This window comes from Sphaeramia orbicularis, chromosome 9 (genome assembly GCF_902148855.1).
Source record: "Sphaeramia orbicularis chromosome 9, fSphaOr1.1, whole genome shotgun sequence".
NCBI classification, from domain to species: Eukaryota; Metazoa; Chordata; class Actinopteri; order Kurtiformes; family Apogonidae; genus Sphaeramia; species Sphaeramia orbicularis.
In genome coordinates this window covers 39,516,602-39,530,773 of record NC_043965.1, presented here as the reverse complement: position 1 = coordinate 39,530,773, position 14,172 = coordinate 39,516,602, and the positions used below count along the sequence as shown (strand labels likewise).

The window sequence follows — 14,172 nt, the reverse complement described above, 5'->3', positions numbered from 1 at the left end:
TTACAGATTTTGCTAACATCATGCCGCCTATCATAAAAAAATAACCTCCAATATTCCCTTTATTTTATATAACTGCAAGTTCAACAAGCTTGTGCTTGAGAACAGCTCCTGTTGTGCTTTGTTGAAGCCTTCTGGTCTTCATCTGCATTTATAAAGTCTTAAAAGCTCTTACATTTTTACCTGTTAAAACCTGTAAAAACATTTTTAAAAATTACTTTCAGTTCAGAAGTTAAGATTTGAAGATATAGCACCTTGCTTCCTGATCTTAAACGGGTCATATTTTGCTAAACCCACTTTTATTAGTCTTTGGTACATTTATTTGTGTATTTGGACCCTAATAGTTCATAAAGTTTGAATTTGAACCCTTCAGGTGCTGCAAAGGTATCTTTATATTCATTTTGGCAAAAATTGAGTGGATTTCTACAGCCCATTTTAATTCCTGCTTAGCTTGTTATATCTATAACTAGTTACATCAAAGCATTTGCACATATAAGGTCAAAACTTCCAACGAACATTTCTTAGAGTACGCCATAATTGTTTGTCAGCAGCAGCAGTAGTTGTAGTCCATACTGAAAATATGTCCGAACTTCAACCAGATTACCTAAAATGTTCAGTTGTTGGTTGAACATGACAGAGCAGCACAGCCAACAACCTAGAGGGGGTGGAGCATGAAGTGACTCATTTGCATTTAAAGGGCCAGCACTCAAAACGACCTTTCTGGTGTTATTACTCAGAAATAGGGTTGAAGATGGACCTGTGGAGTTGAATTAATGAAGAATTCAGACCCAAACATAGCATTTACAGTTTATGTAGACCACAGGGAAATGTTTGAAAATGCATAATTCCATTTTTTAAAAAAAGCAAAGTATCACTCCTTTAAGTACTCAAGTCCTTGGTTATTCACTAACTACTATATCCATTTCCCTCTTCAGCCATTACCCCCATCCTACTGGACGCTCTCACTGATCCATCCAGGAAGACTCAGACATGTCTGCAGACGCTGCTGGACACAAAGTTTGTACACTTCATCGACGCGCCATCCCTCGCCCTGATCATGCCCATCGTTCAGAGAGCCTTCCAGGACCGCTCCACTGATACTCGCAAGATGGCTGCTCAGATCATTGGCAACATGTACTCTCTGACTGACCAGAAGGTACTCAACACTCACTACATATCACAGTAAGTCAGTTCAGTGTGCTTTGTGTGCGTTTGGTTGACGGTGACCTTCTGTGTTGCGAATGTGTCAGGATCTGTCGCCATACCTGCCCAGTGTCATACCTGGACTGAAGACCTCTCTGCTGGACCCAGTGCCTGAGGTGGGTTTGACTGATGATAAACAGAACCACAGTAATGATGATCTCCTATATGTGTGTGTAGCTGAAGTTGTAGCTGCTGCTCTTCTTCTCCTAAGGTGCGTACTGTGTCAGCTAAGGCCCTGGGTGCTATGGTGAAGGGCATGGGTGAGTCCTGCTTTGATGACCTGCTGCCTTGGCTCATGGAGACGCTGGCCTCTGAGCAGAGCTCTGTGGATCGATCTGGAGCCGCCCAAGGTCAGTTCCTCTTCATTCTGCCCAGGAACCGTTTCTAATTTGCTCTTAATCATTTAATAGTAGTGGACACAAATCTACATATTCACCCTAAATTGGTTCATACAACCTGTGGATCTAAATCATGGGTCGGCAACCTTTGCATTCTAAAGAGCCGTTTTAGGACAAAAATAGAAAAACAAAACTGTCTGGAGCCAAAAGATATCCTTATATGTTTTACCTATAAGTGGTGACTGTTAAAGAAGCTCTTTAGGATTAGTTTGTATGGAATTTATTGAGAATAAATCAAAATTTTGGTGCATTTACAGAAATACAAACAAATTACAGAACCACACTAGACAAAAGGGTGACATTTGTTATTATTGTGGACTGGTATGTGAAGGCTGTCTTTGCAATGAAGAATACAAATGAATTCCTTCAGTGTCATAAAATGAAAAGTAGTCTACTTTTACTACTACTACTATTTTTTTTATTCATTTGGAGTGTTGTCTGCATTTTTACATTTGCATTACATCAGAATGACTTTATGGTTTTGGCATGAGTAGCAAAATGTATCAAAAGTAACAGTTATTCATTTCCATATGTTTTTGACAAAGCCACATGGAGCCACTTGAAAAGGGTCCAAGAGCCAAATGTGGCCCCGAAGCCACAGGTTGCCCACCCCTGATCTAAATGATCCAATTTATGTTAAAACAGAGAGAGGATGTTTGTATATTTGTTCAGCAAATGTTGAAATTAAGTAAATAAGTTGGATTACAAATAAATTTCCGAACTCCTCTTCTTGTGTGCTTAGGTCTGGCAGAGGTGATGGCTGGACTTGGGGTGGAGAAACTGGACAAGCTGATGCCAGATGTGGTGCAGACAGCCAGCAAGGTGGACATCGCCTCCCACGTCAGAGACGGATACATCATGATGTTCATCTACCTGCCTCTCACCTTTGGAGACAAGTTTACTCCTTACGTTGGACCCATCATCCCCTGCATTCTTAAGGTACTGGCCCCTCTGTTGGAGAACATGGATTTATGTCTAGAACTGTATTTTGCAAGTTCAATAAGATGATATGATAGATAAGCAAGTCCCTTATTTTAATTCATTATTTTTTAAGTTATGGTGGTTTTTTTATGGATACATAATTTGTTTTAGTTTTAATATACTGATTATAAATTGCTTTATTTTAATTTCCTACTTATCTTGTCTGTTGTCTTGAAGTACTTTGTGCAGTGATGTGTTGCATGTAAATGTATTACATAAATAAAAGTGACCAGGCTTAACTTAAAGAATGATAGATTGACCAATAAATTCACAATTCTGCTCCTTTTCGAATGTTTGTTTTTTTTTTTTTTTTTATGTTTTTTTTTTTGTTGTTGTTTTTGGTTTTAAATGTTGATAATGTCGAAGTAAAAATAAACAAACGAACAAACAATAACATCATCTATTTGATTCAGAATAATTGAATTAGTCCCCAGGCAAAATGCATGTCCTTCAGCTTAAGACAAAAAATAAACAGTGACATTAAAATATATAATCAGTGAGTTATTTGCGGAATAATCTCCATTCTTCAGTTTGAACACCAATTGTGCAAAAGATATTTTAGGATGGATACAAAAGAAGCTGCTAATCAATGACCAATCTGTGCTCCCCTGTCTAAAGTGTCTTTAACTTCATTATCACCCAGGCTCTGGCAGATGAAAACGAATATGTGAGAGACACGGCGCTGCGAGCCGGTCAGAGAATCATCAGCATGTACGCTGAGGACGCTATCGCACTGCTGCTTCCTGAGCTGGAACAGGGCCTGTTTGATGATCTGTGGAGAATCAGGTGAGAATTTAACACACTAATATACAGAACACCTATTTATTTCATTGTTTTTACATTAACAGAGTTTAACATGTGACACAGCATGACCACATTTATGAGGAAAGCCAGTTGAAAGGTCACAAAGTAAAACTAATTCACAGATGTAAATAAAACTATACTGACCACCTGTGTATCTGCTGTTGTTGCTTTACAGGTTCAGCTCGGTGCAGCTGCTTGGAGATCTATTGTTCCATATTTCTGGAGTGACAGGAAAAATGACCACCGAGACTGCCTCAGAGGACGACAACTTTGGAACAGCTGCGTCCAATAAAGTATGTGACACTGAAAAGTGCTTATTTTCTATGAAAAGGTGTTTTGCTCTCTATCACTGCTAAAGTTTGACTTTTTCCCTCTGTCTCTCAGGCGATCATTTCTGCTCTTGGCGCTGAGCGCCGTAACCGCGTCCTGTCTGGCCTCTACATGGGCCGCTCAGACACACAGCTGGTGGTTCGACAGGCTTCGCTTCATGTGTGGAAAATTGTGGTATCCAACACTCCGAGAACCCTCAGAGAAATCCTTCCAACCCTCTTCACCCTCCTGCTGGGCTTCCTGGCCTCTACCTGCCCTGACAAGAGAACGGTACATTAACTCATGAGACTTTTAATTCCCTGCAGGGAGACTGATGTGATATGCTATTTTTAGCCTTTTAGTTTTTACAGCGGCAGAGGGCTGGCAGATAATAGATAATAACTGACAAAACATAAGAATGGCAGTTAGTTAAACAGAAGTACCATTGGTTGCAGATTGCTGCTCGGACACTGGGTGACCTGGTGAGGAAACTGGGAGAAAAGATCCTCCCAGAGATCATACCCATTCTGGAGGAAGGGCTGCGGTCCGACAAGAGCGACGAGAGGCAAGGCGTCTGCATTGGCCTCAGTGAGATCATGAAGTCCACTAGCAAAGATGCGGTCAGTCACACACATTTTTGATTTAGAGTAGATTTCTGCTTTGATTTCAAGATGACAGAGACAATAAAGAGAGACATAGGAGACATTAAACCCCATGATCATCATGGTGTGTGTAATGTAGGTGCTGGTCTTCTCTGAGTCTCTGGTCCCCACTGTGAGGAAGGCCCTCTGCGACCCTCTGGAGGAAGTCCGAGAAGCTGCAGCCAAAACATTTGAACAGCTCCATGCGACCATCGGACACCAGGCACTGGATGACATCCTGCCTATGCTGCTCAAACAGCTGGTGAGTGAGGATGCAACACTCGGACAGCTAACGTTAGACTTGAAATCAACTCATTTTTGTCTCTAATGCTTGTCTTTTCTCAGGATGATGAGGAAACAGCTGAGTTTGCTTTGGATGGTCTGAAGCAGGTTATGGCAGTCAAGAGTCGCTCTGTGCTGCCTTATCTGGTTCCAAAGGTGAGAGATCCTTTAATTTGTAACTTTTATTATTATTATTATTATTATTATTATTATTCAGGGTTCCCATGGGGTCTTAAAAAGTCTTAAAAGTCTTGAATTTACAAATCTGCATTTAATACCTTGAAAAAGTCTTTAAAAGGTGTTAAATTTGATACAGTAGGTCTTCAGTTGCCATAAACTAGTTGGCTGTATTGTGTTTAAATGTCCAAGCTGCAAAGAAAGTAATGTTATTCTACACAGTTCCACCTGTTCCAACCTGACAATTTATATTGAAATTCGGAACCAATTATCACTAACTTTGCAGTTAGAAATAAGTGAAAAATGACTTGGAATGGTGGGAATCAAGGCATTGGAGTAAATAAATACATTTTCCTAAATGTCATGAGTTTTTGTCAGTATGGCCATGAAATAGGCTTTGAAATGGGCATTAAATTCTGTTCTAAGTAGTCTTAAAAAGGTCTTAAAAAGGCTTAAATTGAGCTTGTAGAAACCTGTGGGAACCCTGATTATTATTGTTACTATTATATTATTATTATTATTACATAATAGTAGGGGTGTAATGAATGTGAAACTGAGAACAAACTAAAGATACCGACATCTAAAATGGCAATGTGACATGGAAGATGGAACCGTGACTCCATCTTAATTTAATTCCTCTGTATTTATTGTGTAGTAGATTAACAGAAAATGATTGTGGTCTCATGTTGCTAGCTGACTGCTCCTCCTGTGAACACTCGGGTTCTGGCCTTCCTCTCTGCTGTGGCTGGAGATGCTCTGACTCGTCACCTCGGGGTCATCCTACCTGCATTGTTGTCCTCCCTCAAAGGGAAGCTGGGAACAGAGGATGAAGCACAGGTAACGGCTCCATTCTCAGCTGTTAAAGCTCCATTAGACGCACCATATTTCTGAATTCCACATTCACCTTCATGGAGTGGGTTTTGTATTTATTCATTTCAGGAACTGTGCAGCTGTCAGACGGTGATCCTCTCCGTGGAGGATGAAGTGGGCCAGCGTATCATCATAGAGGACCTGCTGGAGGCCACGCGAGGCGCTGACCCTGGCCTCAGACAAGCCGCCGTGACCATCCTCAACGCCTACTTCGCCCGCACACGTCTAGATTACAGCACCCATACACGCACTCTGCTGTCCGGCCTTATCCGCCTTCTCAATGACAGTAACCCAGAGGTCCTGTCTCAGAGCTGGGACACCATCAACTCAATCACCAAGGTGGGTTCACATTAGGGGTGCACGAAATTATCAGTACACTGGAGAAATGTAATGTTGTGTTCTGTGATGCGCACTGATTCTCAGAACCACCAAATAAAATTTTAAATTATCGTTTATACATCGACAGTGGTTCATTTCACGTTATATTTAAACATGACCACTAGATGGCGGTGTTGTAATTTATCTTCACATAGGACTCTACATATAAGATTTCAAATTTTGCTAGAATTAGATTTTAAAATTCTAGGTTATCACTTGCTTACAGGATGACCATGTATTTGAATGAATGGAATCATAACTTGTGTTTGTGATACAGCAAAAACTATGCAAAAACTACTTATTGCTCTTTTATGGTGCAAACACAGCTGCACATGTACAGTATTTGTATGTTAAGAAAAGACAAAAGTGAAAGGTAGATTCACTAAGTGTTGTTAATGTGCGTTGTGTAGAAACTGGATGCCAGCAGCCAACTGTCTCTGATTGACGACCTGCACCGAGACATTAGATCAGCAGCCGCAGATGTGAAGGGTCAGCACCTGCCTGGATTCTGTCTGCCCAAAAAGGTAACACACCTCCTTCTGACAAGAGAAACAGCCACTCCACAGGAGGCTGATGATGTTATCTTCTCTGTCAAGCTTTTACTGCGTTAGATTATCTCTCTCTGTTCCTAGGTTATAAAATCAAGATGACTTTGCATCAGTGCTGCAGTTTACAGAAATCTGCTTCATGTGTGTTTAAATTGTGGTACAATTTATTGTTCTCGTAGAAGCTTTTAAATTGGTCTATTTATTCTTACAAATTCCAACTCTCAGAGTAAATAGCGACTTGAAATTTATTTTTGGACAGCAATGTATAAGGTATAGCCCCTAAAAAAGATGTACAACATTATTGTAACAGACAACATGTGGACAGCTAATGTGAATGTGTCTGAAAGGCTACTCTTCTCTCTTCTACTTCTAAGCTCTTCAAACACATTTTTACACATTAACAAGCCTCAATAGAACCAAATATTTAACAAATACCCAACAGTTAGACCTAAAAATAAATCTTTACTGCACAAACATTTCCATTTTATGTCAGCATACTGGAAAAAGTTAGTCAGCTGTAAAATGTAATTTGTTCAATAATGACCTAATTATCACAAGACAAATTGATGGATTTATCTTGTTCTTGTTATAATCCATTTATAATTTTCTGGACATAAGTTTCTACATTAATACACATTTTCTCTGCATTGACACTGCAATGCAATGCCAGTGCCACTTTGGATCAAAGACCTCAATCTATTGGTCACATATTTGGAAGAATAAATCTGTAGTATTGATTTATATGTTTTTCATCCCATCTTTCCCTCAGGGTGTGACCTGTATTCTGCCTGTTCTGAGAGAGGGAGTCCTCACTGGTAGCCCTGAGCAAAAAGAGGAGGCAGCCAAAGCATTAGGGGGGGTCATCAGACTGACCTCCCCCGAGGCTCTGCGGCCCTCTGTGGTCAACATCACCGGTCCTCTCATCAGAATCCTGGGAGATCGCTTTGCCTGGACGGTGAAGACAGCTCTGCTTGAGACCCTCACCCTCCTCCTGGCAAAGGTCTGCAAAGGCCCCCACCCAGTTTATATATACTTTTAAATGAGCTCAATGATCAGTCAGTAAGTACTGAGTGTTTTCTGTCTTCAGGTGGGTATCGCCCTGAAGCCCTTCCTGCCTCAGCTGCAGACCACCTTCCTGAAGGCCCTGCAGGACTCCAGCCGTGCAGTGAGACTGAGGGCTGCTGAGGCTCTGGGCCAGCTCGTTTCCATCCACACCAAGGTCGACCCTCTCTTTACAGAGCAGCTCTCTGCCATCCGCAATGCTGAGGACGCGGGAGTCAGGTGAGAACACTTCCAAGAGACTGATGGGAAATCTTTACTTGGAAGTGACTTCAGATAGTTGTGACTGTCCCTGTTGCCCTAATCGAAGTATGATTGGGCCCAGGATGATTCAGCAAGTTGACTTTATGACTAAAAAAAACTGAGCTACAAAAAGGCAGTAAAGTAAACTTTGTTGTCCCAAAGTGAGATTTTCTTTCAGGGTTCGTATGGGTGCCTGAAATCTTTTAAAATGCTTGAATTTCAAAGTTGTGTTTTCAAGGTCCGAAAAGTGGTTGAATTTTAGTTGAAGTGCTTGAAATTGCTCACAATTATAACCAAAGCTATTTACAGAGAGGTGATACATTTTGAAAAACAAAACTTTGTCAAAGGTCGGCTCCAGGTAAATTTCTATCTTAACCTTTCCTCGATGCGAGTGTGTCTGAAGAATGTCAAGTGGCTTCCCTTTTTTTGGATAGAACTTTGTGTCCTTTAATTTCTAAACGTTTTGCTACTAGAAAACATCATTTTAGATGTTTATAGCTTAATACAATGTACATCATAATGATAAAAAGTGAAAAAAAAATAATGATGAGTGTATGTATTCCTGTAGATATGTATTTTACCCCAGCGGTAAGGTGCTATGCTGGAAAAATTTGAAAATGACCCTTAAAAGTGCTTGAATTTGACCTTGAAAAATGTGTGCAAACCCTGTGTCAGACATAGTGTTGCATTTGCATCTGGAATTTCCCCTTGTGGGACTAATAAAGCCTTATCTTATCTTATTTCATTGGCATTTAAGAAGGTAAACACCATGCTAACATAGAGACAACTAACAATATTTAATGACTACAATAAAAGCTAGAACTCTAAAAATGCAGGCTACTTGGGAAATTTTGAAGACTGTGAAATCCTTAGATATTTGTGTGAATTACTCATTGCAACAGCTTGATGGAGCCTATAGTAGTTTCATGTGTTTTCATATCCGCTTTGGTGCACTAAGTCTTCTTTCTGAAAGCAGAGGTTTGTGTTCAGAAAAACAAGGAGGTAAAATATTTTGCAAGGTTTTTTTGTGGTCATATGGACTCTGTATCAGTCCTATGACTCTCGTGGCTCTCATGTTGCATAACAGCTGTCATGTTTTTCATTTGCATTGGTATGATGCCAGAATGAGATGTTTTGTCGTCAGACCACGAAATGATGATGTCTGTCTCATTGTGGATCAGAAATGGATCCGTGTTCCTCTGGAGTGTGGTCAGAAAATTAACTGATATCATTTTTGTGGTGCACAACATTTTTTAGCATGTTAGCAGGCTAAGGTTTACTAATCTGAAACACTAAATACAATGTGAATCAGAAACTATTTGGAATGCATGTTTTTGTTCCGATACATTACAAGCATTAATCAGACTGAGATTTTGACCTGATGTTAGTACTAAATGAAAACTCAACCAAAGTAAAATAAAATGATGTATCTTAACTTTGTCTGAGTTTATGGAAATTGATCCAATAGCCTTTATGTATTTACATCAGAACTGCTAATCTTGCAGCAAACTTCAGGTGATACTGTCTAAATTCGATACCGTCTGTATTTATGGAATTACCTTAGGTTGTTTTAGAGTAAGGGTTAGGTTTTAGCTGAGGCAGAAATAGAGATTGTCTTCATAATCAGTTGTACTGTTTGCTTAATGTCTTTGGCCCCCATTTATAAGCTATGGATAGCTTCTGGGGTTACCCTTTTTACACAGTCATATCTTGCTGTAAATTATGAATACAAGTAGCATGTGTATTTTAAATGATTTGTAAATAAATGTAAACTGAACTGAACTGATCATTTTATAGCATCTGATGATAAAATATGATGGAATACTGTGGATTAAAGTACCCAACAGTATGTAAAGTAGTACAACCTTAAACATTTATAGCAGTAAAATGTAATAGACACATTAATGCAGCAATAATACGAATCTAAATTATCATAGACATTTGCAAAACACTGACAGGGACCATTTTACTGTGCAATCACTAGTTAATTTTCATCCATTAAATACATTTTGCATAATAACATTCGGGCACTTTTACTTAAAAGATTTTGAATGCAGATCATTTCCTTATTGGGGCATTTTCACATCTTAGAACTATTCAGTAAAGGGTGTGTTTTTCACTCCTTCCACTATTATTGCTTATGTTGTGTCCTTTACCTTCTCACAGGGAGACTATGCTCCAAGCCTTAAGATTTGTCATCCAGGGGGCTGGTTCAAAGGTGGACCCAAGCATCCGCAAGAATATCACCACCACATTGCTAGGCATGCTGGGACATGATGAGGTATGACGGGAGGAGCAAATGCCTTGCAGCATCAAGAAGTAGAGCTGAGTAGTTTTATTCTCTGTGGCCCCTCATCCAATTTGCCTCCTCAGGGTGTATAAACGCAGCTGAATATTTGAACTAAATACCGAATTAAATGCAAATAAACTAAAGAGTTTGAATAGAGTTTACAGACAGTTTTTAGAAGGGTAGTTTCATCTGTGGTCACAGTAGAAAAACGGAAGTCATGCAGGGAGGATGTGGTTTTCTAAAAAGGTGGTTTGAGTCTCTATATCAGTGTGAAAATATGATGTTCAACCTGTTAGTGTCTTGTCGCCTGAGTGGTGTGTGTTTCTGTCTGTGTCTGCACATAGGATGCAACTCGTATGGCTTCTGCCGGCTGCGTCGGTGAGCTGTGTGCCTTCCTGTCAGAGGAGGAGCTGAAGAGTGTGTTACTTCAGCACATCTTGGGTTGGTATTTCATAGAAAATTACTGCCACATCACTGTCACTACTTTTGTGATAGTATAAAGTAAATGTGCTTATTATAACCCCCGAAACTCCAAATCGGGGGATAATGGTTTTACCCCGAACGCGGATATCCTTGGTGTGAACGTGATAACTAGGACAGATTTGGTTGGATTTCTCATCCCCTTCATAACTAACATAGCGGACCCCTAGTGGAAGAACCCTATCAATTTTAGCTTCTCTGTGAGTATTATAAATCATCCAAGTGGGGACACTGTAGTTGAAAATCTGTTTTTTGGACATGAATTGAGCAATAATAGGTCGAATGAGAACAAATTTAGTTCATATTGATTGTCTCAGAAATGTCCATTTTCTTGCTACTATCTAGAGTTCATGTGGTGTCATTTTCATTCACTAGGTGGAGTTTTGTGGAGAAAAAAATAGTTCTCTGACCATTATTCTGCCACCATTAGGTCAATGTAGCTCAAACTGAGTTCATATCGATTGTCTAACAATTATCTTTCTTCATGCCACTACCTTGAATTTACATGATGCCATATTTTGACATCAGGTGGTGTGTTTTTCCAAATTGCTGGGGGACCTTTTGTTGAAAAATTTGTATTTTTGGACATTATTAAGGAAATACTAGGCCAATCAAGCTCAAACTTGGTTCATATTGATTGTCCAACAAATATCTAATATCTTATCTAGCATTATTCAGCAAATAATTTTCTGACATTATTCAGGCTGGATATCCTTTGTGTGAATGTGATAACTATCCCCCTTTAGCACCAACATAGGTGACCCCTAGGGGAAGAACCCTATTGATTTTGGGTGTTCCGTTAATAATATTACTTTTCCAAATGGAGGCAATTCAGTTGAAAAATTAGGGTTTTTTGGACATTATTAATAGATATAGCAGGCCAGTCAAGCCCAAATTTGGTTCACATTGATCATCCAAAATTAAGTTGGCATCTATTGTACATTGTGTCGTTTATTGGCTTTATTATACAGCAGAGGATTGGGGGGATTTTTGGGATATACCCTTGCTGTCGGCCCCCAACAGCATAAGCCTCATTGTATATATGTAAATATGTCAGTTAGTCTGAACACATACATTGTTTTTCAAGTTATATTTAATGTCCATTAAGACCTGTGAGTATTTTGTTATCTCCTGCCTTTTTTGGTTCATCAAAACAGTTTTATCATGAGCTAATGTAGTTTTTGTTTCTCCATTTAGCTGATATGTCAGGCGTGGACTGGATGGTGCGCCATGGTCGTAGCTTGGCCCTCGCCATAGCTGTGAAGTCTGCGCCCGAAAAACTGTGTGCAAAGGAATACAGTGACACTGTGACAGAGATGGTTTTGGCCAATGCCACCGCTGACAGGGTGAGGAGGAAATGTGTGGGGTTACTCTGCTCTGTCCTAGTATGAATACATCTGTAAAGAACACATGCACATGAATATACAGTTAATATCCTGCACAAAGTTGTAATGAATGGAGCAAAAAGGTAACCAGTAGGTGAATGTTTTAACCTAATTATATACAGGTGAAGAATTCAAATCCATGTGTGTAATCTTAATAATACAAACTACAGCGTGCTCAGCTCCTCGTGCGTCTCCACATTGTCGTTCTAATGTGACGTTTACTCTTCCTCATTTTTCAGATCCCCATCGCCACCAGTGGAATCAGAGCGTTGGGATTCCTCATGAGGCACCATCTCAGAGCAGAAGGGGGCAGCAGTATTTCCCAGCGCTTCATTACACAGTTTGTCAAGGTAATACAAGGAACTGTGTCATTGAGTTAATGATTAGTTGATACTTCCTCATTCATATTTACATTGGTAAGGAAGTAAGGTCATGAGTCGGCTACCTCTGCTGTGTGTAAATTATGTAATGCAGAGTATATTTACAGAGAACATGTAATGAATGGGGCTCAATTATGACCCTACACTGACTGATTATAGTTCGAAAACTATGACTAACACTGGCTGTGAAAATGTATTTTGGTGACTGAAACAAAAATCAACACTGAAATGCAGCTTGTTTATGGGTACCTCTATGAAACTGGGTATATTTTGGTACCTGGCACTTCACCAGCTTTTTAGACCCAATAATAAAAGAGAAATGTAGACATATTTCCCCCCAGGATGTACCTAATGATGACCTCAGATAAATGCAAAAAAATTACACTCTTGCTCTGAGCCATCCCAAAATTAATGAATTTTAATCAAATGTTGGGGCCAAAAATAGGACCAAAATTGGGACATGAAAGGCTACCTAGGTGTCAATGTATTTCAGTGGTTCCCAACTTTTTTTGGCTCGTGACCCCATTTTAACATCACAAATTTTTGGCGACCCCAGACATTCAAAACTGAGACTTTTTTTTTTTTTTTGCTAAAATTAATTTGTTTTTCAATCATGTGATAGTTTACTATAATATGTTGCAAATCAGTGTTAATTTTAGATGACATTTAGGCTATATAAAATAAATTTTTATTAGTAAGTTTTTGTTTTTTACATTTTTTATCAATTACTAGAAATTTCAGGCGACCCCATTTGAATTCCAGGCGACCTCATTTGGGGTCCCGACCCCAAGGTTGAAAAACACTGGTGTATTTGATCTGGAAAACATGGCTTGAAATGCTCTTATATACCGCTATAAATAAAGACACTGTTAAATTTGATGATCCTAATGGATTTTCTAATCCAGACATGCAGGTTTTTCATGAATCTCAGTCTCATTCCAGGCTTTGTGTGTAACCCATCGTGTCCACTTGTGTTACATACAGAACCTGCCCATTTATACACAAATTAATCGCGAGTTATTTTGCAACAGCAGTCATTTTTGTGAAACACTCTGCCTTGCATTATTAGTTCGATTTCCAAAATGTACCTGTAAGAGAATAAAGAGATATTACAAAAAATAGTAGCACGTAATTTTTGTGTCCTTTTGACTGTGATACATGCAGATTTTGTATTAAATATAATGTAAAATAATATAAAAATAAGATAGTTCCTCTTTTATCTCAGTAAATATTTATTTTAAAACAGACCCAAAGTGCTTCCAAACTTGCTGCATAACATTAGTCTACATCTGGTTTGAGTTTTTAGCCCCTATGTTCTGTTTTTAGGGACCAGTTTCATAGAAGCACCCTTATAGGAGGAGGAGGAGGCTGGGATGACCTGCTTCCACAGTGTATTGTAGAGAAATGTCTTATTTAGTAATACCTGGTGTGTTTGTGTCCCCACAGTGTCTTCAGAATCAGTCCAGTGACATCAGGCTGGTGACAGAGAGAGTGCTGTGGTGGGTGTTCAAAGACCCAGCGACACCTTCCATGGAGGCCAGTCTCATTAAGCCCCTGCTGAAGAGTCTGCTGGACAACACGAAGGACAAGAACACCACCGTCAGAGCCCAGAGTGAACACACCATTGTCAACCTCCTGCGACTTCGCCAGGGAGAGGAAACCATGCAGGTCAGACAGCAGATGGCTCCTATGATAGTTTGATTACAGCACTGTATACAGGAAACCAGTGTTTTTCTGACGTCGGCCT

General features: G+C 39.6%; 1 protein-coding gene across 2 annotated transcripts in view; it reads left to right on the top strand.

Annotated features, from left to right (window-relative positions):
- Positions 1-14,172, top strand: part of gcn1 (GCN1 activator of EIF2AK4) — a 32,051-nt gene that overhangs the window by 17,202 nt on the left and 677 nt on the right. For both annotated transcript variants that reach the window (XM_030143161.1, XM_030143160.1), the window contains exons 37-56: positions 933-1,153; positions 1,248-1,316; positions 1,412-1,550; positions 2,341-2,537; positions 3,223-3,365; positions 3,559-3,676; positions 3,768-3,983; positions 4,148-4,312; positions 4,434-4,595; positions 4,679-4,771; positions 5,486-5,629; positions 5,732-6,001; positions 6,451-6,564; positions 7,358-7,588; positions 7,676-7,869; positions 10,057-10,171; positions 10,525-10,621; positions 11,858-12,006; positions 12,285-12,395; positions 13,872-14,093. In XM_030143161.1, the coding sequence (XP_029999021.1) occupies positions 933-1,153; positions 1,248-1,316; positions 1,412-1,550; positions 2,341-2,537; positions 3,223-3,365; positions 3,559-3,676; positions 3,768-3,983; positions 4,148-4,312; positions 4,434-4,595; positions 4,679-4,771; positions 5,486-5,629; positions 5,732-6,001; positions 6,451-6,564; positions 7,358-7,588; positions 7,676-7,869; positions 10,057-10,171; positions 10,525-10,621; positions 11,858-12,006; positions 12,285-12,395; positions 13,872-14,093 (3,170 nt within the window). The remainder of the gene's footprint in view (positions 1-932; positions 1,154-1,247; positions 1,317-1,411; positions 1,551-2,340; positions 2,538-3,222; positions 3,366-3,558; positions 3,677-3,767; positions 3,984-4,147; positions 4,313-4,433; positions 4,596-4,678; positions 4,772-5,485; positions 5,630-5,731; positions 6,002-6,450; positions 6,565-7,357; positions 7,589-7,675; positions 7,870-10,056; positions 10,172-10,524; positions 10,622-11,857; positions 12,007-12,284; positions 12,396-13,871; positions 14,094-14,172) is intronic.